Below are 27436 nucleotides of genomic sequence, written 5' to 3'. Positions count from 1 at the left end.
ATTTTTATGTCCAACCAATTCTGTGTATCCCTGAGACCATGTGTTGAAGCTCACTTGTATATAAGTGAGTTTATATACAAGTTGGGGACATCTTATAAGAACAAAGGCCTACATTCCAAGATCTTGGGGATCGAGAGGTCTGGGCCAAGCGCACACCCTACCTCTGCACGTACACACTCACTCACATGCGCACACGTTCCTCCGGCCTCACCAGTGTAGGACCTGCCTGTACCTCAGGCTGCCGGAAGGGGCTCCTCACCCTAGACCTGGCCCAGGCATTACGGACGCTGTCCCTCTGTCTTTTCCTTTTCTCCCTCATCATTTTCAAGCAAGCACCTTCAAGACTTCGACTTTCTCTGTGTGCTGCCGGGATGCTGTTGACTACCTTCAAGCCCTGAAGAGTCATCATCCCCCTGTGTCATTTCATTTCCCCACTCATTCACTTGCTCACTCACTCTGCAAGACGTGCCCCTGGGGCCAGACACCGTTCTAAGCCCTGAAGATACAGCAAGGAACAGGACAGACAGTGTGGACCTTAGACACACTTTTTCTTTTAACCCCTCCCTAGGGATTCACCATAAATGACAGAATCCCTGCTGACTTCCTCTAAAAATATTCAGAATTTCATGTTTGCACTTTAGCAGTCAGACTCCTTGGTCCTGCCCTGCCAGGCCCCACACTCTTCTCGATTGCTTTTGGGGGAGGGGCCACTTGGCCTCAGCAACACACATTTCTAAGAATTTATTTTAGGCATGGAAGAAATGCCAAGTCCATGTATATTTCAGTGGTCAGCTTCAGCCTTTTTCCATCTCCCCAAGCCTTCTCTGTCCTCCACCTTATTCCTCCTCCACAGCCGCCTCCTCACCACCACCATCTGCGTGGTCAGAACTTGAGCACATCCGTGGAAAATCAGAAGCAACCACAGAGCTAGAAAGACCCAGCCTTCTGGGGAGTATTCATTCCTGCCTATGTGGGGTGCGGTGTGGCACGGGGAAGAGAACCCCCAGCTCCTTGGTGTCCAGTTTGCAGGACCTTGAGCTCCTTGGTGTGCCAGCTTGCGTGACCTTGAGAAAGTTCTCTTCCCCGAGCCTCTGTGTTCACCTGCAGAGCAGGAGTCCAGTAGCCCTGTGCTTGGCTGTTGTGAGAATGAAACTGGACCCGAGAATGCTCTCTGTAGTGGTTGATATGATGAAGAGCCTCCATGGGGTATGCCGGAGTGCTGCTTTTCTGTCAAGGACATTCTTGGAGTATAATTCTTGAAACCTAGATGACGGAGCACCCTTTTTAAATTTTATTATTATTTTTTAAGAGACAGGGTCTCTGTCGCCCAGGCTGGAGTGCAGTGACACAGTCATGGTTCACTGTAGCCTCAACCTCCTGGGCTTGAGCAGTCCTCCCACCTCAGCCTCTCGAGTAGCTGGGACTATAGGCACGTGCCACCACACCACACTATTTTTTTTTTTATTTTTTGTAGAGATGGGGTCTCACTATCTTGCCCAGGCTGGTCTCAAACTCCTGGGCTTAGGCAGCCCTCCTGCCTCGGACTCTCAAAGTGCTGGGATTACAGGTGTGAACCACTATACCCGGCCAGCATCCTTTTTATCGCTCAAATTGCTCCCTACATGGCTGGTGACATGGTCCCTTTCTCCGTTGCCTTTCATGGAGGAAGGACTAGGGTGGTCCCTGGAGGGCGGGAGAACGTGTGCCATGTACATGGTTTGGCAAGTTGAGGGCATCGGTGGCCTCAGCCGGGGCCCAGTGAACAAGAGGAGGCAGACCTGGGGAAGGAGCCTGAAAAAACAGCAGCCCAAGCGAAGGAAAACTGAAATGGACCCGATTTGATTGCGATTGAAGAGCTACAGAGGGTGTCACTGGAGCAGTAAGCGGGGAGGGAGAAAGCTGTGAAGTCGTGGAAGAAGTTAGCAAGTTACCTGGGTGGTCCCTCCCATCGCAGCGGGTCACTATGCGTGAAATGGGGCCTCTCCTCACCCCCACCTTCCTCCTCGTCAGGTTCCACGGAAGTGGGAAAAACACTTCTGCCGTCCTTTTGGTACCCAAGCAGAGGCTTTAAAAATACAAACTTGTGAGAAATAGACACAGTGCCTAAATGAAATATAAACTGTGGTGGCTACGGCTGCTGTTTCGTAACAGCCATCTGTACATCGGCTCCCGGGAAGGGGACAGAAGCCTGAGATGAGGGATTAGCAATGCTGTCGTGGGTGTGATCAGATACCATTTATGGGGCATTACTAGAAATCAGGCACCATGCAAGCCATCTCATCCCACTTAATCGTCACACCAGCTCTGTGAATTCCACACCGTGGCTGTCTTCACTTTACCAACAAGGAGACCAAGGCTGAAAGAGGTGCGGTAACTTGGCCGAGGTCACACATCTCATGAATCCAGGAGCTGGAGCCTAGTCCAGGAGCTCAGCTTTGCTGGACAGCAACTAGTTCAGAATAATAATGGGAGGCTTTTGCATAATAATTTACATTCCTCAAAGTACTTATGATTGTCTTATAATTAGTCTCAGAAGGTAAATAAGGCTAGGTAGCTAGGCAAGTTACCAGTGAAAAAACTGAAACCTAGAGACACTGCAGCTTCTCAGAAGTTCAGATAGATAGTGAAAAAAAACAGGAACAGGATCCAGCCCCACCACCCACCAGCCCCATCTGCAGGTAATCCGTATCTCATCCCTAGAGACAGCACTACGTTTTAGCTTTGTACTAAGGATGAGTGAAATCTATGGTTTGGGTAGCAGAGTATTAATATCTTACTGGATGAGCTTTCTAATGAGCAGCCTGGACTGAAGAGAACCATAGCACACATAGGCATGGCAGGACTCACAAATTGCCACGGATTAGCCCTGTCCTCTCCTGGCCTTTTAGTTTATTGCTGCTAAGGGAGTCAAATCACAAAGGGGCTTTCTGTTTGCAGGTGTTCATTCATTTGACTGATGTTTGACATTAGAGGATTTGCCCTGCCGTCATCCCTGTGCTAGGCACAATGTTTGCAGCCCTTCCTGTGTTATCTTGCTGTTTACATTGAGCCCCAGATCTGGCTGAAGGGGTAAAAATCCTTCGTTCCATCTGTATAAACATGCATGACCTGATCTCTGCCCACTGACAACATCCAAACAGTCATTCATCCACATGACATAGAATGTCAAATGCTGCTACTCCACATAGAGGTGGGACCCCCATGGGAGGAGGTACATGTGACGGGGATTTTGATTGGAGGGTCCTCAGGCCAAGCATGTGGCAGTATAGTGCTCACCTTGGAAAAGACTCTGCCAGCCTTTATTTTCCGCTGCTCCATCGTTAACTTCGTGCCCTCAGAGATGGTCGAGTCTACCTCTGCCTAGCAGAGCACTCCCGAGACATGTTTTTAAGTAGGTCGTCTGCAGGTGGAAGGCACTTGAGTTGGCCAATCACACAGAAATGAAATCTTACATGTCGTGTGAGAATGGCTTTTTTATGTGTACGGGTGCCTTGTATGATAACTGATTTTGAAGGTTAGCTGCCTTTAAATGGTTGGTACATTGGGTTTTGGGGGCATTGTCACTCATTTTCTGTTCACCAGCCCTTTGTCACATGACCTCTAGTCAAGGTTATGGATTTAATATCTATATTACTCAATTGATTCGCTTTTTTTTTTTTTTTTTTTTTTGAGACAGAGTCTCACTCTGTCGCTCAGGCTGGATTGCAGTGGCTTGATCTTGGCTCACTGCAAGCTCCACCTCCCAGGTCTACGCCATTCTCCTGCCTCAGCCTCCCGAGTAGCTGGGACTACAGGCATCCACCACCATGCCCAGCTAATTTTTTGTATTTTTAGTAGAGATGGGGTTTCACCGTGTTAGTCAGGATGGTCTCAATCTCCTGACCTCGCGATCTACCCGCCTCGGCCTCCCAAAGTGCTGGGATTACAGGCATGAGTCACTGCACCCGGCCTTTTTTTTTTTTTTTTTTTTTTTTTGAGATGTAGTCTCTTTCTGTCACCTGGGCTGAAGTACAGTGGCATGATCTCAGCTCACTGCAACTTCTGCCTCCCGGGTGCAAGCAATTCTCCAGCCTCAGCCTCCTGAGTAGCTGGGACTACTGGCACGTACCACCACGTCCAGCTAATTTTTGTATTTGTATTACAGGGTTTCACCATGTTGGCCAGGCTGGTCTTGAACTCCTGACCTCAGGTGATCCACCCACCTTGGCCTCCCAAAGTGCTGGGATTACAGGTGTGAGCCACCATGCCTGACCAGCTTTTATTTAAACCTTTAGGGACTCCATACAACTATTCTGTGGTTCATATTTCCTGTGAACAGCTTCAGCTCAGATGCTGATTCTAAAGCTATTTTCTTTTTATTGCTAACTTCTTTGCCAACCACTGTGTTGTGTTAGCATGAGGAATACCTTCCAAGTGCACAGACACACGCGTGCACATGCATGCAGAGTTTATCTTCTCTGTTCCTAACAAGAAAGCCCTGCTGCTTGATACATTTATGCAACTGAAGCTGTACTTGACGTTTTCTGGCAGTTTCTGCATGTTTTCTAAGGGCTCTACGGAATGGTTAGCCACTTCAAATGTCCTTGGTTAGAAGATACCATTTAGGAGGTTAACACTAATCTGAACATAATGTTGGAATATTCGTAGGCATGTAGGTCAGACCTGTGCAGAAAGGGGAAGCCTTCACACTCCTCACAGCCATCCAGTGAATTAGGTGTAAGTTATTTCACCTTTCTACCCAGATTGAAAGGGGCCAAACCCAGTGGTGTCCGAAAGTGAGCCAGGACTCAACCCCGAGGGCACCTACCACTGTGGGAATACCCCGATAGAGCTGAGAATCAAGTTTGTTTATTTTGGTCACTTAGTCGTGAACAAAGAGGTTGAACAAGGGAAAAAGTCTTTGAAGCACTCAGTGACTGAGTGGCTGAATTCTACAGTTGCGACTTGAACCCCAGGTGTTTACTAAGTGGACAATAGGCTTGTCCTTCATCTCAGCCCCATGGGGGAAGGAAAAAGGGATGCGAGAGAAATGGTGATTACTTTAGCTGAAGATAAGGACCAGATGCAGCTGGCATTGAGCAAACAATGAGATTGGCTGTTTCCTACATTGTCCTTTTATAGGGTGTAACTTTGTGTCTGAAATGATAGGAATATTTTTGTGGTGTTGTAGAACATTCCTGTTATATTTTTGTACCTGTTTGATTTAGCCTGGAGATAAATGATTCCATCCTCTTAAGCCCTTCATTTAAAATATTGATTCTATCTGTATCGCAAAACGGCTGACAGTTTGAACCAAAAAATACCAGCGTAGGCAAAATGCAAAATGCCCTTTTCACCAACCCCCGCAAAACCAGTGCTCGAGGCTCTAAAGGGCTGCAGTTTAGAAGGCACATAAAGCCACCTTTTTTTTTTTTTTTTTTTTTTTTGAGATGGAGTCTTGCTCTGTTGCCCAGGCTGGAGTGCAGTGGTGCCATCTTGGCTCACTGCAACCTCCACCTCCCAGGTTCAAGCAGTTCTCCCTGGGCCTCCCGAGTAGCTGGGACTACAGGCGTGCACCACCACACCAGGCTAATTTTTGTATTTTTAGTAAAGACGGGGTTTCACCATGTTGGCCAGGCTGGTTGCGAACTCCTGACCTCAGGTGATCTGCCTGCCTTGGCCTCCTAAAGTGCTGGTATTACAGGCATAACCCACCATGCCTGGCCAGAGCCACCCTTTTCTTCCTGATGGGGTGAGGGTGGGGATTAGTCCCACCTGTGGGGTGCTCAGCTGGCCTCCAGATCTGAGTGAAGGGAGAGAGCAGGAGCGGCTCCCAGGACCTGCACTGCCAAGGCCTAAAGCTGCCATCTTGCCTGTGTGTGTGAGATCACGTGACCCTCTTACCCACTGTGGGGCGGTTCCCACTTGATCATAAAGAAACTGAAATGCAGAGAGGTTGTGTGTCCCGAATTCTCAGGCCATCTCTTACCTGGGACTCTGCAGGCCCACCCCTACTTGATTTCCTAGATGGCGTGGGCATCCTCAGGGACGTGACCGAGAGGTGTGCCCACCGTGCTGTCTTTCACTCCTCGTCCCACCCACCCACTCAGGCCTCCCCAGACGCACAGGTGTCCCTGGCTGATGTAACCTTGTCACCAGGCATTAGCACGGGGACTGTTGCCATAGAGACCCAATGCTTCCCACTGAACTTAGAAAAGATGCTCCTCCCCTTGGGTTGGGCCAAGGCCTCTCCCCTCCCCTTTGTCATCCAGTGGTCAACAGGTGTAAGAGGTAGACATGCTGTATACGAGGCTCCAAGGACACAGAACACACCAGCCTTGACCTCTGCCTTCACACTTTAGCTGGGGTCGGGGGACGGGCCACACAAGCAGACCAAAAACGAGCATGAGTGGCCGATGGAACAGCTGTGAACTGTGCTAAACCCAAGGAGAGGCACCGAGTCAGGGCTGAGATGAAGAAGCCAGCCTGGGGGTCAGGAGGGTCCCCCAGAGGGTGATGTTTCTTGAAGCTGGAGCCCCAAGAGGGCTTCCTTCCAGGAGGATCAGGCCCTGAGGTGGGAAAGAGCTTGCCACGGTCCAGGTCTGACACAGACTTCCCTGGTAAGCCTCCACAAAGGTCTGTCATCCAGGCCAGAGGCAGCGACTGCTGTGGATGGAGGCAATGGGCCTGCCTTGGCCGCCCTGTAATCCATTCCCCGTGCCCTGCACACCTGTAGGGAAACTCAGTTCAGAGCATGGAGGTGAAGGAGCCGGTAGAGGAAGTTAAATCCCAGCCAGGTCTCACCTGACTGCGGGAACAGCCACCAGATCCTCCCCCAACCCCTTGTGCAGCAGATCGAGCCTGCTGAAGTTGCAAGAACATGGTCACGTGGTGCTCACAGTCCTTCACTGGCTTCCCGCACCCTTGGACAAGTCTGAGCCCTGTGACAGCGACCAGGCCCTCACGCCCCACTGATGCCTCCAGCCCCACCCACTCCCCTTCCTGCTCAGTTGCACTAATTTCAAGGCATTCTCACTGGCCACAGGACCTCTGCATGAGATGTTCTCACTGCTGGAAATACCCTGAAACTCCCCACTGGGGCTGATGGCTTTTCACCAGTCACCCTTTTAAGCCCATCTCAGGGAGTGCCTCCAGGAAGTCTTTAGGATCCTGCCTCCCCTGAGGCCTGGGTTTGGGGGCCCCTCTCGTGGGCACAGCTCTCCTCCAAGCCTGGCTCCTTGTCTGCTGCCTGCTCCTCTTACTACCTGGTCAGCTCCTGGCGAGGGAATAGCGAGTCTTAACTCCTTTCTACTTTCAGGATCCATATGGTGCTCAAATGCCCATTGAATGAGTGGTTTCCCTAATTGCCCTTGCGTTATAATCCCCTTTATAAATGGAACATCTCCTTTTCTAATCACTGCTGAGGAGAGGGAATCTGTTTCCTGTCTTGGGGACGGGGAGAGAGGGGATCCCTTTGGGGGACTGGGCATTACCAAGCCACTATACATGCTGCCCTGGGTCTGAGGGAGTGGGGAACCGAGGTAGGTGGTGTGATGGGTGCCTTGACATTAATTGCCTAGTGGGGCGGGGGAAGGAAAGGACATGGCAGAATGAGTTTTGTCTGGCAACGCACCATCAGCATGCAGAACCCTTCACCCTAGCCCAGACACCGAGGTACACCGAAGCAGCACCTCCTCTTCCTCCTCCGGGTCTCCCCCACCTCCTCCTTCCCAATTCCACTCTGCCTTTGATTTTTTTTTAACCCACATGGGTTCTCCATTCTGCTTCAGAGTTACTGTAGCTGTGCATTTTCATCCTGAGTTATTCCCAGCAACACATGAGCACTGTGGAGGTGGAGGGAAGTGTTGGGTTTGGAAGAGGGAGGAGGATGGGAAGACCATCCCATGACTTCAGTTGTATGTGGGTACCATGTGTAGGAGAGCCATGTAGATGGGACAGAAGGGCTGCTGCTAATAACCGCAGCAGGTGCGCTCAGGCTGGCCTGGGAGGAAGGCCTCCCCAACCGTGAGTCACTTAGAGTGGATGCCCTTGGGCTGCATCCTTCCAATTCTGAGGTCCCGTTCCCTCAGTTGCCAAATGGGATGATGCCTCATGTAGATGTTACGAGGATTACATGGGTGATATCTGGGAAAGCTCTCCATAAACAGATCCCAGTCTTATCTTGGCTGGGGGTGCTGCCCATGCCAGGGCCATATTGTTAAATGGTCCTTGTTATTAACTTGTTGATAAGGAGTGGCTGTATTAGTCCATTCTCACGCTGCTATGAAGAAATACCTGAGACCGAATAATTTGTAAAGAAAAGAGGTTTAATTAACGCACAGTTCCCCATGGCTGGGAAGACCTCAGGAAACTCACAATCATGGCGGAAGGGGAAGAAAGGCACCTTCTTCACAGAGCAGCAGGAAGTAGAAGTGCAAGCAGGAGAAATGCCAGACGTTTATAAAACCATCGGATCTGGTGAGACTCACTGTCACAAGAACAGCATGCAGGACCCGCCCCCATGATCCCGTCACCTCCCATGAGGTCCCTCCCCAACACGTGGGGATTACAATTCAAGATGAGATTTGGGTGGGGACACAGAGCCAGACCATATCACTGACTCCTGAATAGCATTTCTTTCCTGCCTTCCCTTCCTCCTTCCCTCCACAGGTCACAGTGATTCACCTGTGCCAGGACTTTTCAAATCCCAGTAATCAGCAACTCAGAGGCCAGAGATAATGCTTGTAAATCAAAACCAAACAGTTAAGAGGGAGCCGGCCGCTTCCCAGTATCTTCATGAAGCAGCTGGCCCAGGCCAGGGGTTGCATGTGAATTCATTTTGAAATGACCTAGGAGGCAAAATTACTTTCAACGTAACTTTAAGCAGAGAAAATTCCATTCTGCCTCGTCAGCATGATGTAGCAATTAAAATGCTGGTTTTCCTCCTCTTTGAGCACTATCCTTGAATAATTGATGGCTACACCCACCAGAGGCTGCAAGGCTGTGCTGAAATAAAATGATTTTCATTAGGAGTAGGTGTGGAGCTTCAGGCTACACCTGCAGAATCGGCCCTCATTCTTACTGGCCTCATCATCATGCCAGCCAAGACCTCTTCCTCCAAGACCTGTTTGGTGCCCAAAGAACAGTTGGTGGAAGTGATGTATGTGGTGCCACTTTATCCTCCAGGCCTCTGTTGCTTCTGTAAAATGCAGACAGAGTCTTCCTTGGAAAGCTCTCGGCCTGGCTGTCAATGAATTTCTGTTGATGATATCTCGATAAAAGTTACCAAGCCTCGGGAACCTCCCTTAGGGCCAGGCACCAGGCGAGGTGCATTATTCACATGATCTCATTTATTTCACGCTGCATGACAGCCTTTCAAAGTAGGTATTTCTGTGTCCATTTCTACAAGAAAACTAGAGCTAGGAGAAATTAAGCAATTCGTCTAAGACTGTGCAGTTAGCTAGAAGTAAATTTAGGGTGTCAGAGCCCCAAATCCATCAATCTGATTCTAAAACTTGGGCTGTCTCATGCACATTATCTCCCTTTATTTTTCTGCAGAAACTTGTTTTTCAGAAACGAAATCAGTAATGAAGGTTGGAGAGAGTGATGATTAAAATCTGAAGAATAAGAACAACTTTTGTTAGAAATCTATATACAGGTAGGGTGCAGTGGCTCTCACCTGTAATCCCAGCACTTTGGGAGGCCGAGGCAGGCCAGTCTCTTGAGGTCAGAAGCTCAAGACCAGCCTGGCCAGAGATAGGCAAAACCCTGTCTCTACTAAAAATACAACAATTAGCTGGGCGTGGTGGTGGGCATCTGGTAATCCCACTACTCAGGAGGCTGAGGCAGGAGAATCGCTTGAACCCGGGAGTTGGAGGTTTCAGTGAGCTGAGATTGTGCCACTGCCCTCCAGCCTGGGCAACAGAGACTCCATCTCAAAAAAAAAAAGAGAAGAAAAGAAAAGTCGATATACAGATGCAATAGAAGCAAATTTTGTCTCCTACAAATCTCTACATATAGTTAGCGTACCTTAGGTTACTACATAGAATTGTAAGCCATAGCTCTTTAAAAATATGTGTGTGTACACACATGCAGAGTCATGCTTCACTTAATGACAGGGATACATTCTGAGAAATGCATGTTAGGTAATTTTGTTGTGCAGACATCATGGAATTTATTTTACAAACCTACATGGTACAGCCTCTTACAAACCTATACTATATGGCATAGCCTATGGCTCCTAGACTACAAACCTGTGCAGCATGTGACTAGTGAATACAGTACAATAGACAAGTGTAACATAATGGTAAGTATTTGTGCATCCAAACATATCTAAACATAGAAAAGGTATGGGAAAAATACAGTATTATAATTATATGGGACCACCATCCTATATGCAGTTATTGTTGACTGAAACATTCTGGGGGGGGGGGGGTGTGTATTCAGAGGGCTGCATTCGTCAAAAATTGTGAGGTTTTATTCTATATGTGAAATTATCTAAATAAGCCCCTTCAGATGTAGTCCATAGTCACCACAGAGTTACTGCATAGGGAACGCTTAATGAAAATTGCTTTTTCCTAGGTGGAATTTTTCAGGCCCCAAGTGGTGAAAACGTTTTACTTACAAAACCGCTTCAACTTACCAGAAAATGAAAGCCAGAAAGCCGTAGCCAGGCCCCTGTGTTAGAAACTCCACGTGTCTTTGCATCTCCTCCCTGCCCTTATGTGCCCTTTCTCTTCAGATCAGTATTTACCGAATGCGCCAGATTTGTAAGAACTTGCATTCTGCCCCACACTCCCAGGGAAAGCATGGCGTCTGCAGGGGAGGGAGGAGCCCCGTGTGATGGCGTGGCAGGAACAGGAGGGGCTGTTCTCTGCTGTCTAGGGGGAGTGTTGGAGTGCCTTTTGTTTTTAATTGTTTTATATATAAACATATTTATACATCGATGTATTTGTAATATCTGTATTTTTAAATGCATATATGTGTATATGTGTGTGTGCCTGTGTATGTGTGTGTACATGTATGTATGTGTATATATGTATGTGTACATATATGTGTATATATGCATGCTTCCTTCCTTGTACAGAGAAGTACTCCAGACTGGCAGATGGTGCTTTTAATTTGTATGTATAAATATGCATATTTTAATTTTAAAACGTTGATGTATACATTTATACGATATATATCTCTAAACATACACATTTATGTGTGTGTGTACATCTGTAGTTAAGACTTGGCTTGTGCCCCGAGTGTGTGAAACTCGCCAGACCGACACGGGTTCTGTGCTACGCGGGTTCTGGCGAGCAGGGACGCGACTGCGCCCCCCGAGGGCTGTTCTCTGGTCTGGTGTGGAGATGCAGGCTGCACCTTGCACTCCGGATGTCGGGGCCGTTTGTTCCCGTGGTGTCCGGGAGGAGCCGCGCTCCCACACAGAGCAGGAGAGCCGGCTGTTTTGGAGCAAAGGGGGATACAAAAGCTGCGGGAGCCAGCACTGTCGGGTGGTTGCAGCAGCTTCTGGAAGGTTGGAGGGGAAGACGGTAGCATTGGAGGCAGCGGGGGCACTCGGGCAGGAACGCAGGGATTGGAAATGCAGCCGTTCTGGTGTTGAGTCAGGGTGTGGCGGCCGTGCTAAGGAACGCTCTGCCTGGCTTTGGGTTTCAGGTCCCACCCGAAAGATGCCCCCCAGCGCCAGTGCCGTGGACTTCTTCCAGCTCTTTGTCCCAGACAACGTCCTCAAGAACATGGTGGTGCAGACAAACATGTACGCCAAGAAGTTCCAGGAGCGGTTTGGGAGCGACGGAGCCTGGGTGGAGGTGACGCTGACGGAGATGAAGGCGTTCCTGGGCTACATGATCTCCACCAGCATCTCCCACTGCGAGTCCGTCCTCAGCATCTGGAGCGGCGGCTTCTACAGCAACCGCAGCCTCGCCCTCGTCATGAGCCAGGCCCGCTTCGAGAAGATCCTCAAGTACTTCCACGTTGTGGCCTTCCGCTCCAGCCAGACCACGCACGGGCTCTACAAGGTCCAGCCCTTCCTCGACTCACTGCAGAACAGCTTCGACGCTGCCTTCAGGCCTTCCCAAACCCAGGTGAGGCCCGCGCAGGAGGTAAGAGCTCGGCCAGGTGTCCTCGCTCTCTCGGCCTAGCCTTGTCTGTCGGCAGGGCTTTGGGGTGTCCTGCCTGCCCTGAGTTCACTTCAAGGTCACCTCTGCTATTCTTCCATTCCATTAATCCACATAATCCAAACGAGATCGAAGGGGAATAGTAATAATAGCTCCAGCCCTCAGAGAAGTCAGAATTCAGTGTTTTGCTCTGAGAGGCAATCTTCCTCCTCTTTTCTCCCTATCCTTCATTTAATTATACTTTCCAAATGATGTTTTGCTCAGGTGAATATTAATTTTATTGTCATATTCTCTGAGAATGACCTCACCTGTTGGCGATGAAAGGAGGCTAGAAGCGTCCTGAGTGGCAGAGGGAGTGAGCCTGGAATTCGAACCATTCTTCAGACTATCAGGGGTTACTTATGGCCACACACAGCAGAGCCAGAGTCTTTGGATGAGGGTTTGGCAGAGTTCCGGGCATCACTGGTCTGATTCCCTAATACTTTCCCCAACCAATTCCAGAAGAAAAGGTTCTGCCTACTCTCGGCTCCCGAGCCCCTCCCTGCCTTCCGCTGGTATCCACTTGCACCTGGGACAATAGCACCTGGCCCTGGGGAGACAGAACTCCAGAATCTTCCTCAAAAATTGCCCTGCTGGTCTAGCAAACCAATGAGATGGCTAATTTCCAGAGATGTCTGTAACCCGAACCAGGAAGTTCTTGGCCCATGTGGGCCCCATTCCCTTTGACTTGGTCTGTGTAGCAGCAGAAGTTCAGTTCAATTTTATGTATGTGTTTAAAGACCCATCGCACATCTCTCTCTCCTGTGCTGCTTCTAAGGCTCTTCTAAATAAACCTCCAATTCTTGTTGACATTCTCCTGTAGGTCCTCTCTCTCTCTATAGTGTGCCTTTCCCGCACACAGCTGAAAATCACAGGGTTTTGTGGGGAAGGTAGTGCCCTATTTCATGTCTGCTGGAGCCTTCCATTCTCTCTGGATCATTCTCCCCACTGTCTGGTGAACATGTTAGGCTCGTTACGATTTCCGAGTGTTTGCAGCGTGCCTTCTGGCCCCTGGAACGCCTTGCCTTCTCTCTGCTTTGCAAATGCATCCACTCTCCAGGGCCAGTGTAAGGCCCACAGTCCCATGTGGATTCCCTGCTATCCGAATTACCCCCCAGTAATTGATGGGGCAGCCAGATGCCACTGTGCCTCATCCTCCAGTGTGTCATTTACCTTCCTAACAAGAAGTGGAGACTTGCGAGGACGTGAGCCCTGCCCTATAACAGGCCCTGTGATAGGTCCAAGGACGGGCCTGAGCACATTATCTTTTCTTTCACTAAATACTTGCTTGGTTGAAAATGAAGCAAATGAGAGACAGTTGCCTGGATGCAAGAGAAAAATAACACATTCAGACCATGCTGGGGTCAAACATTTGGAGCGGTGCTGCAGAAGGCTCTGTGCACGCTGTGCCTAAGTATCTGTCAAGAGGTATCTGTAATATAAGTCCAGGGTGAGTGTCTGGCCTCTCTGACACACTTCAACACCCACTAGGAATTCTGAGATTTGTGGGCTCGCCTCTCTGCAGCTCCCAGGTACAGGTACCCTGAGGGAAGGCCCAGCAGCGTTGCTGAGCCCAGCTGGGTGGGCAGTGGCTGGACTGCAGGTGGGCAGGTAGGCAGGTGTCCGAGGGAGCAGCTCTGCCCTCCTTAGCACATGGCTCAGATGGGCAGTGCTGGGTTACCAGGAACAGGGAGAGCCTAGAAGGATGATCCTGTTATTCTGCCGCTCACTGCTTGTATTTGCTTCCAGGTGATGAGGCTTGCAGAAGCAGGGCCTGAGATGAGGCTTAATCTGGGGAAGGGCTCTCAGGTCATGTTTAGGGCTTTTTCCCCTTTACTTTTGCTTTCATGTTTCCACCTCTTCCTCCTCCCTCTCCTCAGGCTCATTCTGCTCTCCTTCTATTACTTTGTATTTTGTTTTTATTTTACTGTATATGGGAAATTACATTTTCTTCCTGCTACGTTTTCTACTCGGTACTCCTCCGTGGCAGTGAGGATCCCAGCAGGACACAGATGCTGAGCTCTATCTAGAAGTCCAGCCGAAGAGATGCTGATGCAGGGACTGTTGCTAGGGGCGCAATCAGCATTAGGGGAGACCCGAAGGGAGCAGAGAAGGCTGTAGCCCAGGGGGAGGCCTCAGGGCAGGTGGGCAGAGCTTTACCTTGAAGAAGCAGATCTATGGCCACTCCTTGGAGCCTATTTTTATTATGCCATTTCTTTTTTCTTTATTGTCTTATCATTGGGAAAAGTTATATAACCATGTTATCAAAAAGTTGAAATAGAGGAAATAAGTTTGAAATAAGTTGAAGGGGCTGATCATAGGCCCCTCCCCTTACTCCCTTGCTCTCCGGCCTCTTTCTGATGACTCCCACTTGGCTGAGCAAGCCAGAAACTGGGGGCAAAGAAGCTGGGTGGGATAGTTTGTAAGAGGCTGACCTCCAGGCCTCAGCGCAGGGTCCGCAGGATGGAAAGTGACCCTGGGGGGCAAACAGAGAACACCCAGCTCACCCCATCATACAGCCTGGGGCACGAGGCTCTGGGAGAGTCAAAGGGTTGACTGGTGCCACGCAGCCTGTTGCACCAGCTCCATGTCAGTAGGTGTGGAGCAGGGTAAGTCAAAGGAGATGAAGTCATAACGAGAGTACGGTTGGGTGTTTACTATGACCAGAGCCTCATGCTTCCTGGGGCTTCCTGTACATCACCTGTGCCCTCCGATCCCTGGAGCAGCAGCCTGCCCCATCTGCTGAGGATGTCCCAGGCTTTCCAGTTTGGGTGGGCCTGGCTCTCCCAGGGACTTGCAGGCCTTGTCATTCCCCAGGCTGCCAGCATTGGCCCGCCCTGCTCGGCTCCTGCATTTATGCTCTTCTCAGAGACACGCCACTTAAAGAAGGAAGAGGGTTCTTGTCCTGATCCTTGATTGGAGAAGCTGGAGGCTCTAAAGGAGCCTTGGATTCCTAGCTTTCCTGCTCTGTGAAAATCCCTGTTGGACCCTGGAACATTCAGCTCACAGAGAGGCCATGATTTGCTTGTAAGCCTCAGGGCTTTCTGGGAGGGTCTTCCTCTCTGCCTGCAGACACCAGTTGGAACAGTTCTCTTCCCATTGCCCTCATCAGGTGTGTGTATGGATCAGAATCCCAGGAATCATTCTGCACCCGTCCCTTACACCATCCCTCGGGGCTGCACTCCAAACACACAGCACACTCACTTCACACACTCAGCTCACTCACACCCTCCAGCCTGCAGTCTTGGGAGCCTTTTTATTCCAGCAGCTGCGACCCTTTGGTATGAGTTTGGTCTTAGAGTCTTCAGAGGATTCCCAGAATCTAGCAGTAACCAAAGCAGCTGGTGTGTATGTGTGTGTGTGTTTCTACACAAATAAAAATGGGGAGACACTGCATCTCCTCAAAACTGGAGCCAGATTAGAGAAATATTTTCGGGGAGGGATTATGCAAATCAATAAATGGATGTTTTGTCTTTCCCCTACCATACATAACCACCCTCCACACCTCAAACCACGCTTGTCCAGCACAGGAAGAGGCTCAGGAGATACAGTTGTGTAACAGAAATGCTGACCAATCTGTAGCCTGGAGGAGAAGCAAGTGGTTTTTCTGGCAGGCAAAGTTTTTGGAGCTTTGGGGAGCATGCCATTCTGTGCTACATTTAGTCATGACACGTTCAGAATTCATTTAATGATGGTAGAAAAGGAAAAAGATCATTGAGGGTCAGCAATTCTTGCTGGCCCTTTTGCTTTGATGAGGCATGTGATTAAATATAAATTTGCAACTGATCATATGTTCAATGCAAGTGGAACAGAGGTGCACTTTCTTTCTGAAGAGAATGAGAGAGGGCAATTTTCATTTTCTGTGGCCTCAGAGGACAGAGTAGGATGCACGTCTTCGGCAAGGATCATTGGGCAGGGAAAGGACAGGCAGAGGGCTTTTTTATGCCATCTTTTCCCTTCTCCATCTGCTCCCATTCTCCCACTGTGTGGAGGACTTGTCCATTGCACTTGAATAGTTCCAAATGGGGCTTTGAATGTTTAATGAGCTACAAAGAGCCAGCGAGTGCAAGAAGCCAGGCGTGAGGGCCAGGGGAGATGTTGCAGCCAGGCCAGCCTCCCAGCCTTCCCCTTCACAAGACAGGGGAGACCACATGTGATGTCCCCATGTGTCCATTAGTAGAAAAACTGAGGAGGCAGGTATGCACTGCTAAGACTGAACAATGTAGGGCTGTCACTTTTCAAAAATTGAATGCAAGGTAACTGTGCTTTCAATTTGCATTCAGTCTCCACCCATCTTCCATTCCTAGAAGAATGGAAGGATATTGTCCACATCACACATGGTAAATATCATCCTCCGTTTCGTCCTTGGAAGACCTTTTTCTGCCATCACCTGGGAGCTTGTTGGGAACACAGTCTCAGACCCGGCCTCACTGAATCACAATCCACATCTTAGCAGGATGCTCAGGTGACTAGTTTGTTGAAACTTTTTCTGTAAATAGCCAGACGGTAAGTATTTTAGACTTTATGTGGGTTGTGTGACTGATGTTGCATGTTGTCAGTTGTGCTATTGTAGCCCCAAAGCAACCACAGACAATATGTAAACAAATGAGCATGGCAGTGTTCCAATAAAACTTTATTTACAAAAACAGACATGGGCCAGACTAGGCAGTAATTTGCTGACCCCTGATCTAGGGCATCGTGTAGAGTTCTGGGAATCATTGCCTGTACTCTTCATTTCTGTTCCCTACAGATGCACACTCTAATTCTTAATTAAGCTTGAGTTGGGATCAGGGAGGGAAGTGTAGCACATCCCTGAAATTTACCCTAAAGCCTCCCAAAATAACTTTACCTTGAAGAAGCAGATCTATGGCCACTCCTTGGAGCCTATTTTTATTATGCCATTTCTTTTTTCTTTATTGTCTTATCATTGGGAAAAGTCATATAATCATGTTATCAAAAAGTTGAAATAGAGGAAATAAGTTTTAAAATTGCCTTGGGAATCTTGTCAGAAAGGACACGACAACCCAGAGGAGAGCCAGAGGCTGTGCGTTGCAACAGGCCAGCAGGGAACTGGGTCATTTGATGAATGGTTTATTAAAAGAGGAGGTTCTGCCTGGAAGAAGGCGGTTGTGGGCTGACACGAGGGCTGTCTTGAAAATCAAAAAAAAAAAAAAAAAAAAAAAATTTTTTTTTTTTTTGTTTCTCACTGGACAGAAGTCACATCCTTAGGTTTAAGTTAAATATAGATAAATTGTGGATCAGTGAAAGACTTTTTTAGCAGTTGGAACTTTCCATGAGTGAAAGGGGCTTCCATGAAAAGAAGTGGGTGCCCATCACCAGGCATGTCCAGCCAGAGGACACGGGACCTGTGCCAGAGATCCCGCAACCAAATGAGAGTTGGGACAAGAGACCTTAGGCCAATAATAACAATAATAATAAATTCCATTGATGAAATATCTTCTGTGTATCAGGGCTGGTGCTATTTTGCATGAATCTTACTGAATCCTTTCTTACTGCATCCTTTCTAGAAACAGTAGTGTAAATAATGATACTACCCTCCTATAGATAAGAAGGGTCAGGATCAGAGAGGTAAAGTAACTTAGTTAAGGTCACAGAGCTGCTCAAAGGCAGAGGCTGATTTTGAGCTCCAATCTGATGAGCCCTCAAGCTCATGCTGCCTTCCGTGAGAGCCTCCGCTTTTTCCCTCCTGGCAGGTGCTACATGAACCCCTGATCGATGAGGATCCTGTATTCATTGCCACGTGCACAGAGCGGGAGCTGCGAAAGAGGAAAAAGCGGAAATTCAGCCTCTGGGTCAGACAGTGTTCTTCCACTGGCTTCATCATCCAGGTGAGCCCTGGGCTGAGTCCGAGGAGGGTCGGCGAAGAGGGTTGGGGAAGTAAATTGGGGGAACTTGGGCTCATCTGGTACCCAAGAACGTACTCACATACCCTTTTCACTGTGTGTCCAAGTCCACCCAGATGCTCCTGCAGAGGCCAGGGCTGGGCTGCTCCCTCCTCCCCGAGGCAGCGGGTGGCCGTCCCTGGAGAGGCTGCTGCCACACCTGGCCCCGTTCCCTGCACATTCTTCCTGCAGACTCAAGCCCATCTGGGTAAATGACTCATCAAGGCTCAGTCCCTAGCAATGTTGGCTAGAAGTGTCACCCAAACAGTGGGTCATATGAGGTGACTAACATCTCCCTGGAGGCTGTCCCTCAAGACTTACGGACTCGTGGCTTTGAAACTTCAGGCTGTCCTAGGAGGCCTCCCCACTCCCACCAGCTATCTGCCCAACCTTCCTGTTTCCAGGATGCCTTCTTCACAGACCACCACCAACAGCCTGCTGGTGAAACTGTGAATAGCCTTCCCCAGGAGCATGTGCCCGAGTCATCGGCCCTGGGAACCAGCGTGGCCAACATGGGGGCATGTTTTACAAGAGGTGCCTGAGCTCTGCTTTTTGTGATGATACTCCCAGGAAAAGCATCCGAGGTTGAGCTGCCAGGAGCAGTAGAGTACACAAAGGGAGATGGTGGGGACAGATAAACACCAGAATGTGGTGCCTAGGTGACGTCTCCCTGCCTAGTTTTTCATCCGTGCTGCTGCAGTGACACCTTCTCTCATCAGACAGGCAGACCAGCCCTGTGGTGACAGCTGACCGCACGCTCACTCGCTGCCCTTGCTTGACCGCATCTCCAGGCCCCAAGGCACAGGATTTTTGCACTTCCATCTTTCCCTGAACTAGAGCAGGATTCGTAGGAAGATTCCAGCGAACATCTCCCCGCCACATCCACTCCAGAACCACGGTGGGGAAAGTGTACTTGCTCCAGGAAAATGCTCCAAAGCACCATCTCGGCTCCGTCTGCAGGTCTGAGGGACCTTCAGTCTGAGTTGGGGCCAGAATCTCAAGCCAGACTCTGGGGCTCTGCTTGTGCATAGGCATTGTTTGGGGTCTCTCCAGACTGGACCTATCCCAGAGCAGAATTCCCTCACTCCTGGAGGTGCAACCTCAGCTTACATTCTCCAGAGTCCTCTGCCATCTCTGTAGCGCCTTTTGTGATGATACGCCCATAGGGTACAGGTGCATCGGATTCATTTTGTATAAACTTTCCAAAGGGACATTCATTCATTCTTTCAGTAAATATTTACTGGGCACCTGCTACCTGCACACGTTGTGCCAGGCATTGGGATATGCAGACATGGTCCTGCCATCCTTGAGGTCTGCCTAGGTAGCTTTTTTGTTTGGTTTGGTTTGGTTTGGTGTTTTTGTTTGTTTGTTTGTTTGTTTGAGACCAGGTCTCACTCTGTCACCCAGACTGAAGTAAAGCAGCATGATCATAGTTTACGTCGCCCTCAACCTCCCAGGTTCAAGTGATCCGGTCACCTCAGCCTCTCATGTAGCTGGGACCATGGACGTGTGACACCATTCCTGACTGATTTATTTTTATTTTCATTTTGGTAGAGATGGAGTCTCACTGTGTTGCCCAGGCTGATCTTAAACTCCTGAGCTCAAGTGGTCATCCTGCCTCAGCCTCCCACAATGCTGGGATTACAGGCAAGAGCTCCCATATCGGTCCTGTGTGGCTTTGGAACAAATGTTTACATGCGGATCCTGTGTGCATCTGGCACCACTTCTTTCTCCTTCTACAGTTAGTGAGGAGCTAGAAATCACATCTGTCACCAGAAAAGGCCACAGATCTCTCTCTCTCAGTTCAGATTCGTTCGCAATTTTATAAAATCTATCAAACCCACATCTAAAATGTAAGAAGTTTGGGTTGGTACCTTGAAGTTTCCTTTCATTTCTAAAACTCTTGATTCTAGGAGGTTTTGCAGCAGTGTGAAGGTTTGTTTCTAGAAGCCAGAATTGAAGCTGACAACTCCCAGTAAGAAGCAGTGTCGCTTCCACCATTGCCAGGGGCAGCCCTCAAAACGTGCTCAGAAGTGCAGAGCCAAGGAGGCAATTAATTACCCGGCAGTTTCAGGCTGTGCTATGACAGGACTGGCATAAGAACTTTCTCAGCCCCCGCAGTCCCTCTCTTTGTTCCTAGGTCCAGCTGAAGGTGCCTGTGGCGGGCACAGAGCAGGGAAAGGACATCTCTGCCCATGAGGAGCCAGGAGATGCGGAGGAGGAGCCACATGGCCTGGGGACAGTTGTTTTCATAGTGTCCTGCCCCTTTTCGTGGTTCTCCAGGTGCTAATCTTGGTTTGACGGCTTTTGAAGGTCAGCAGCCTGGGCAAGCACAGCCTGGGGCAGAACAATACCTTACACTGTCAGAGCTTTCACACCCGCAGTTCCCTGATCCTCCCCACAGCCTTGTAAGACATAGAGAGCAGGCAGTATTGATCCCATTTCTTACAGGAGGTGACTTTGGCTCACAGGGCTTACCGGCCAGACAGCTGGTCAGCACAGAGCTGGCTCCTCCCCTGGGCCTCAACCTGCCTCTTACCTCATCCATCCCCAAGGCATCCACAGCCCCTGCTCTTGCATTTACCTCCCACGTGAACTAGCTGCTCAGTCATTGCTCTGGAATATGGAGTTGTCATCTAGAAACTCAAGGGATGGAATTAGGTAGCCAGTGAGGTCCCTTCTATTGCCATTCTATGATTCTCTTCTTTGTAAATGTCGTATGTGAGGTTCTGTACACAGGCCATTTTCTTCATTGTAGTTCCTCAGATGCATTGAGCTCCCCTGAATGACTTAGCAGAGAAGCTCAGTTGCAGCGGGCTGTGTTAAGGGTCATCTCCCACTGTGCTGTGCTGTGCTGTGCTGCTAGTGCAGCACCTGCCCCACGCCCTCCTGTTTCTGAGGTTGGCTTTGGCCCGTAGGATGCAGGCAGCTGTGGTACGTGAAAAGATTGGAAGGGGCAAGTGCATACCTCTCCTTTTTTGGCTTCTCTGCCCTGGCCATGAGAAAATGACCAGGATGGATCACCCGGGTCCTGAAAACCTGGGAGCTTAGTAAATGTTTATTACATGGCATATCGATTTTGTGGTTGTTTGAGACCCACTGTAATTGACCCAGGAGCCTTATCAGTTAGGTCTGCACAGCTGATCAGATAACTTTCTTCCAGCCACCATCTAATGTGGACCAAGATGAAGTGTTGAAGGGGCGGTGGGTGTCCAGGTGTGTTCCAGGAGAGCCCAAATGATGCATAGACATTGTTGCCCCAGCTTTGTAGTTTCATCCTGCCAAGACCCTGAGCCTTTGACTGGCTCGACTGCATTCTTCTGACAGGCGGGGCGACTGCGGGATGAGCTTCACTTCAAAGATTCTAGATGAAGGGGTGAGTGAGGAAAAGGAGTTCCAGATTGGCCAGTGGTCCCAGAAAAGGTCCGTGGGAAAGCTGAGTGGGAACTCAGTACAGCCAGCTCAGATCATCAGGGCCTCAGGCATGGTCAGTTGATCCCCACAAGGGCATTTGGATGAGAAGGAAGAAACTAACAGTCGGGCAAAAATAATAATAATGGTGATGGTGTTTAGAAGAGCTCTAATAGATTAGTATATTTTTATAGGTGTAATGCTCTTGAATTCATTTGAAGGGGAGTCTTTGATGAAAGTGGTTAAAGATCTTAAATAATTTAACTAAGAGAATATAGGGAGGCATGTGGTAGGATAGAAGTGAGAGGAAGAGATTAAGTTAACTATAGTTCTGAAAATTAAGGCGCTAATGGCCTGCATTGCTGAGAACGCAGGAAGCAATTTTTGAGGAGGTTTTGAGGAGAAATAAGTAATCAGATGAGAAACAGACACAGCTTTACTGCAGAGTGTGAGTGACACCACCTGTGAATGCCATCCCGCTCTGAAACCTGGTCTTGCTTATCTGTCCTCACATTCCTCTTCCTAGTCTTCTTCCAGCAATCTCTGAAAAGAGGCACTGGTTCGGATGGGCGGGCTTCATCTCCCACTTGACATTTGTAGGGCTGTCCTGAAGAACTGCTTATCTCAAAAGTCTTTGGATCCAAAATGTGCGTTTTGGTGTTTCACCGAGCACCCAGCACTTGGAAAGGAGTCAGTGGGCGAAGATGCTAACCTGCAGTGCTCCAGGCCAATGGAAACTGTCAAATGAGGCCATTCACGTTGCTCTGAGAAGTAGATTACCGCACGTGGATCTTCGGGTCTTTGGTAATTTGGTCAACTTTAATATGAGGAATGGTGAGAAATGAAATACATGTTGTGAGGGATAAAAAGAGAGGCATGGTTCTGTTATCAACAAGCATAGCTTTTTGTGGTAGTAAAATGCAGATAACATAAAATTTTCCATTTTCACCATTGTTAAGTGTGTGACTCAGTGGCAGTAACTACATTCAGTGTTGTGCAGCTGTCACCATCATCCTCTCTAGAACTTTTCCATCATTGCAGCAGATGAGGGCACATCTCAGCTGCATAGCACACTGGTACCTAGAAGTGGTGGATCTCCCATGAGCCCAGGTGCCTTCCAGATTCCCTGTCAGTGCTTTGGGAGCTCGGAGGAGGGGCCGTGGTCTAGTTGCAAGCTCTACTCTGTCTCCCGTGAAGTTCGTCTCACTTCCCTGGGTCAGACTGGCCATGATCTCCAGCTCTCCCAGGGCTGTGTGTGGGTCTCCCAGGGAGGGACAGATGAATGGCTGGGACAGCGCATGTGCTTCCTGGCCCTCAGCCCTGTCACCGTCTGTCTGCATTCCATGCAGGGGCAGTACTTGTAGTCACTGACTTGTAGCGTTGTTGAGCCAGTCCGTTGTCCAGCATCTCTGTGGGGTGCAGGGATGCCTGGGAGTGCCTGTTCTTTACTTCCTGCCTGAGCCGGCTTTCTAGCTTTACCCCTTGATATCAGCCAGGCTTGCAGGTGTGATGGTCACTTTGATGTCTCAACTTGGCTGGACCATGGTACCCAGCTATTTGGTCAAATAGTAGTCTAGATGTTGCTGGGAAGGTATGCTGTTTAGATGAGATTAAAATTTAAATGGGTGGCTTTTGAGGAAAACACATTAGCCTCGGTAATGTGGGTGGGCCTCAGCCAATCAGCTGAAGCCCTTAAGAAAGTGATTGCTGGCCGGGTGCGGTGGCTGACGCCTGTAATCCCAGTACTTTGGGAGGCCAAGGTGGGTGGATCACCTGAGGTCAGAGTTCAAGACCAGCCTGACCAACATGGTGAAACTCAGTCTCTACTAAAAATACAAAAAAATTAGCTGTGTGTGGTGCCGCATGCCTGTAATCCTAGCTACTTGGGAGACTGAGACAGCAGAATCGCTTGAACCTGGGAGGCGGCGGTTGCAGTGAGCCGAGATCGCACCACTGCACTCCAGCCTGTGCAACAAGAGTGAAAATCCATCTCAAAAAAAAAAAGAGAGAGAGAAAGAAAGAAAAAAGAAAAGAAAATGAAAATGATTGCTGTACCCCGAGAAAAAGGGAATTCTGCCAGCAGAGGGCCTTCGGGCTTCAGCAGCACCTTGTCCCTGAGTACCCAGCCTGCTGGGCTTCCCTGATTTTTGGACTTGTCAGCCTCTGATTTGCATGAGCCAGTTCCTTAAAATAAATACCTCTGCCTCTTCCTCCCACTCTCCCACCCTCCCACCTTCCATACATAATTGTATTTATATACACACTACTGCTTCTGTGTCTCGGGAGAATCCTGGCTACTACAGGGGGCTTCCTCTGGCGCACCTGGTTTATTCAGGCCTGTTTGCTTCTCTGATTCTCACTGCTGTTGACCACCTGGGAGTCTGAACTAGAGGGCCAGGGCAATACTTTCTTCAGTCTTGCTTTTTTTAGCTAATAATCTCTATTTATTTTTATTATTTATTTATCGGTAAGAGTTGGACAAGTCCCTGTTTTCAAGAAGTTTTACAATAAAGAGATGGGAAGATAAGACTTGTACCAATGCAAATCTAGGCCTGGACTGTTTGGTTAACCACACCACCATAGACTGAGCTTCGTGCTTGGCCCCTCAGAACTAGAGATAGAGGGAGCCCTCACTGCCTCTCCAGTAGGAGAGATGGACACGTTAAAAATACTCATCGAAATAGAGTGACAAATGCAGTACTGGAGGTGTGTCTGTACATCGCAGGGCTACAGGAAGGCCCCTGTAGGGGTAAGAAACACCCCCAGAGGCGTATGCGGCAGGGTGTGTGGTGTGCAAAGGAGAGAGCAGCTATGAGCTTTTGCCACAGGTCAAGCACGAAGACACCCAACGTTTTAATAGCAGCACTTAAGACAAGAATAAGCAGGCAGGGAATTATTTATAAGGTAGGGCTCAGGAAATCTTGAGATATGCTTGCTCCTTGGGTGCAGAATGCTGGGTATATATGAGGCCACAGCCAATGCCTTCTTTTTTGCCTTTCCCACTGCTGTTTACCCAGGCTGGCTTTCCCACTGCTGGTTACCCACTGCTAGATACCATGGTGCACTTAAGACAGCATACGGAAGCTCCTCGACTTATAATGGAGTTACGTCCCTGTGATAAACCCCTAGTAAGTTGAAAATGTCTTGTCAGGTTAAGCACAGTGACTCACACTTGTAGTCTCAGCACTTTGGGAGGCCAAGGTAGGCAGATCACTTGAGTCCAGGAGTTCAAGACCAGCCTGGGCAACATGGCAAAACTTTGTCTCCACAAAAAATATAAAAATTAGCTGAGTGTGGTGGCACACACCTGTAGACCCAGCTACTTGGGTGGCTGAGGAGGAAGGATCCCTTGAGCCTGGGAGATCAAGGCTGCAATAAGCCATGATTGCACCACTGCACTCCAGCCTGGGTGTCACAACAAAACCCTATCTCAAAAAAAAAAAAAGAAAACGTCTTAAGTCAAAAATGCATTTAAAGCTGGGTGCAGTGGCAAGTTCCTGTAGTACCAGTAATGTGGGAGGCTGAGGGAGGAGACTGCTTGAGGCCAGGAGTTTGAGACCAGCCTGGACAACATAATGAGACTCCACTTCTAGAAAAAAAAAAAAAATGCATTTAATATAACTAACCTACCAAACAGCATAGTTTAGCCTCGTCTACCTTAAACATGCCCAGAACACTTACATTATCCTGCAGCTGGGCAAAATTAACACAAAAGCCTCTTTTATAATAAAGTGTTGAATATTTCATGGTTGTTTACCCTCATGATCACCTGGCTGACGGGGAGCTGCAGCTACTGCCACCACCCAGCATCGCCACGCAGCATTGCACAGCATATCACTAGCCGAGGAAAAGGTCAACATTTGAAGGAATTTCTACTGAATGCCTATTGCTTTCACATGATCATGAAGTCAAAAAATCTTAAGTCAAACCAGTGTAAATTAGAGACTGTCTGTATTTATTCTGTGTCACAGGCCTCCTAAGGACTGACCTAGACATCAAAACACCCTCCAGCCCTACCCTGTTTGCAGAGGGGGTGCAAGCATGGGAGCTAGCCAAGGTTCCCTTCCTCTCCCCTCATCTGCAGGCTCCCCTGTGAGCCAAGGAGGAGAAAAAGGAGAGGTTTATACGATGATGAATCTTCCAGTGTAGGGAAAAGCCACCTAATTGGGCAATTGGAGTTCCTCGATCCAAGATGTTGTGGCTGCTCATCCTGGAAGGCTGTGCTCTGTCTGTGGGTGGAAAGAAAACCCTCCAGCAGTTCTCTGCAGAGACTGCTGTTCAGGCTTCACAATGTCAAAAAGATCGAGGATCCAGCAGGAAAAATTGGCCAACAGGTTAATGTTCTGTCGACCTTTAGTGATTAATGCAGCCCCAAGATTCTTTGGAGCAAGGAAAAAAAATGGTCCACTATTTTCTTTTAATGGTATAATCTAAAAGAGTAGATTTCTCCTGTTTGCACGTGTTGGGCCAGGCACCTGCCTCTGCAGCATGAGACCAGTGTTCCTATTGGGATGTTGACAGATGGACAAACACCGAGGAGGGGCTGAAGAGCAGATGCCTGGGAGGTGTCCTGAGTGGTGTCCTGAGTGGGGCTTGGAGGGACATAAGGAGGTGTCATCTGAAGAAGACAGGACAGACTGTCTTCAGAGGACTGGGTGGCTGTCATGTCAAGGAGGCAATTCTGGATGACAGCCCTGCTCAGTGGAGGCAGGGCTTCAGGTTCACACTGGGCATTGACATACTCCGGAAGTAGATGGGCTTTAGAAGCCAGAATTCAAGATGGAACCCCCAAGCAAAAGGACCTCTGCTTCCTACCCCCTGCACACATCATGGAATCTGTCCAGGCAGAGCCCTCATGACATCTGTGAGGGACACTCTGAATGAGGTCCGTGCGCCCCGTGCTGCTAAGCTAGCTGACCTGGAAGCCCCTTTCCTTCCTCAGTCTCATCTGTGGATTCTGGCAGCTGCTTCTGGCATTCAGGAAAGAATGACGAACATCTACAGAGTGTGTGTTGTGGGCCAGGCTCTGTGCTTAAACACTTCACATGCAGTATTCATTTTTCCTCCACAGGGGCCTCATGAGGCAAGTAATGTCACTGCCACTGTTTCTCGGTAAGGAAACTGAGGCACAGAGAAATTTGCTACCTTGCCTAAAATTACATCTGTAAAGCAGTAGACCTGGGATTAAACCCAGCCATTCTGACCTTAGATCCCACTTTCTTAACCAACAGGCTATTTGGACTCCCCCAAGGAGAGAACTTTTCCTGATTTAGACTAAAAGCAAAGTATCTTTTATCCAGCTTGATTGTTGGTAGGACAGTGGTCTAGCATCCATGTCACTGATTTCCCTTGTTTTGAGACATACTATTTATGTTGAAAGAATTTAAGGAAGGTGCACTAAAGTGTTTTTTTGCTTATTTGACTCAATCTTTGTACATATTAAGTGAAATGTTTTGCTCTTGACCGATAACTAATTGAATTGGCTCTAAAAGTGAGGGCCACCGTGGAATTAATTGGTTAGAGTGAATTTTGCTTGTGGGTTCAGAAGCTGGGCAGGGCAGGACATGTGTCCATTTGTTTAATTGTGCAGTGAGGAGGATGCTGGCATGAGATCCTGTCCAGGTTGGATGCAATAAGTTGAGGATGGGATTGGCTGAGGTAGAAGACATCACTGTGGACCTCTTTGTGTCCTTGAGCAAGTAGCTGAGAACTACCTTCTTTCTCCATCTTTTGAATGAAGTTAATCCACCCATACCTCTTTACTGTATAGGACTTCAAAGATGACAATGAAGTATTTATTAAGTGCCCAGGTAAGTGCACCAGGTACTGAGTGGATCAGATTCAGCCCTCTCCTTAAAGAACTTAGAATCTTCAACTGCACGTACATGAGTGTGTACAGAGAGCCCACATGCTGATACATGTCCCTCCTCCAACCTGTCATTTTGAAAGAACCACCTCAGGCTTTGAGCTTTGGGATGAGAT

At 48.8% G+C, this 27436-nt stretch overlaps 1 protein-coding gene across 1 annotated transcript in view; it reads left to right on the top strand.

The window, feature by feature from the left end:
- The window catches only part of PGBD5 (piggyBac transposable element derived 5), a 105993-nt gene that overhangs the window by 55644 nt on the left and 22913 nt on the right, over nt 1–27436 (top strand). Inside the window, exons 2-3 of the mRNA XM_025395427.1 lie at nt 11641–12068; nt 17855–17989. Of these exons, the coding sequence (XP_025251212.1) occupies nt 11641–12068; nt 17855–17989 (563 nt within the window). The remainder of the gene's footprint in view (nt 1–11640; nt 12069–17854; nt 17990–27436) is intronic.

The sequence above is a fragment of the Theropithecus gelada genome, chromosome 1, assembly GCF_003255815.1.
Source record: "Theropithecus gelada isolate Dixy chromosome 1, Tgel_1.0, whole genome shotgun sequence".
Taxonomy (NCBI): domain Eukaryota; kingdom Metazoa; phylum Chordata; class Mammalia; order Primates; family Cercopithecidae; genus Theropithecus; species Theropithecus gelada.
This window is presented reverse-complemented; position numbering and strand designations above follow the sequence as displayed.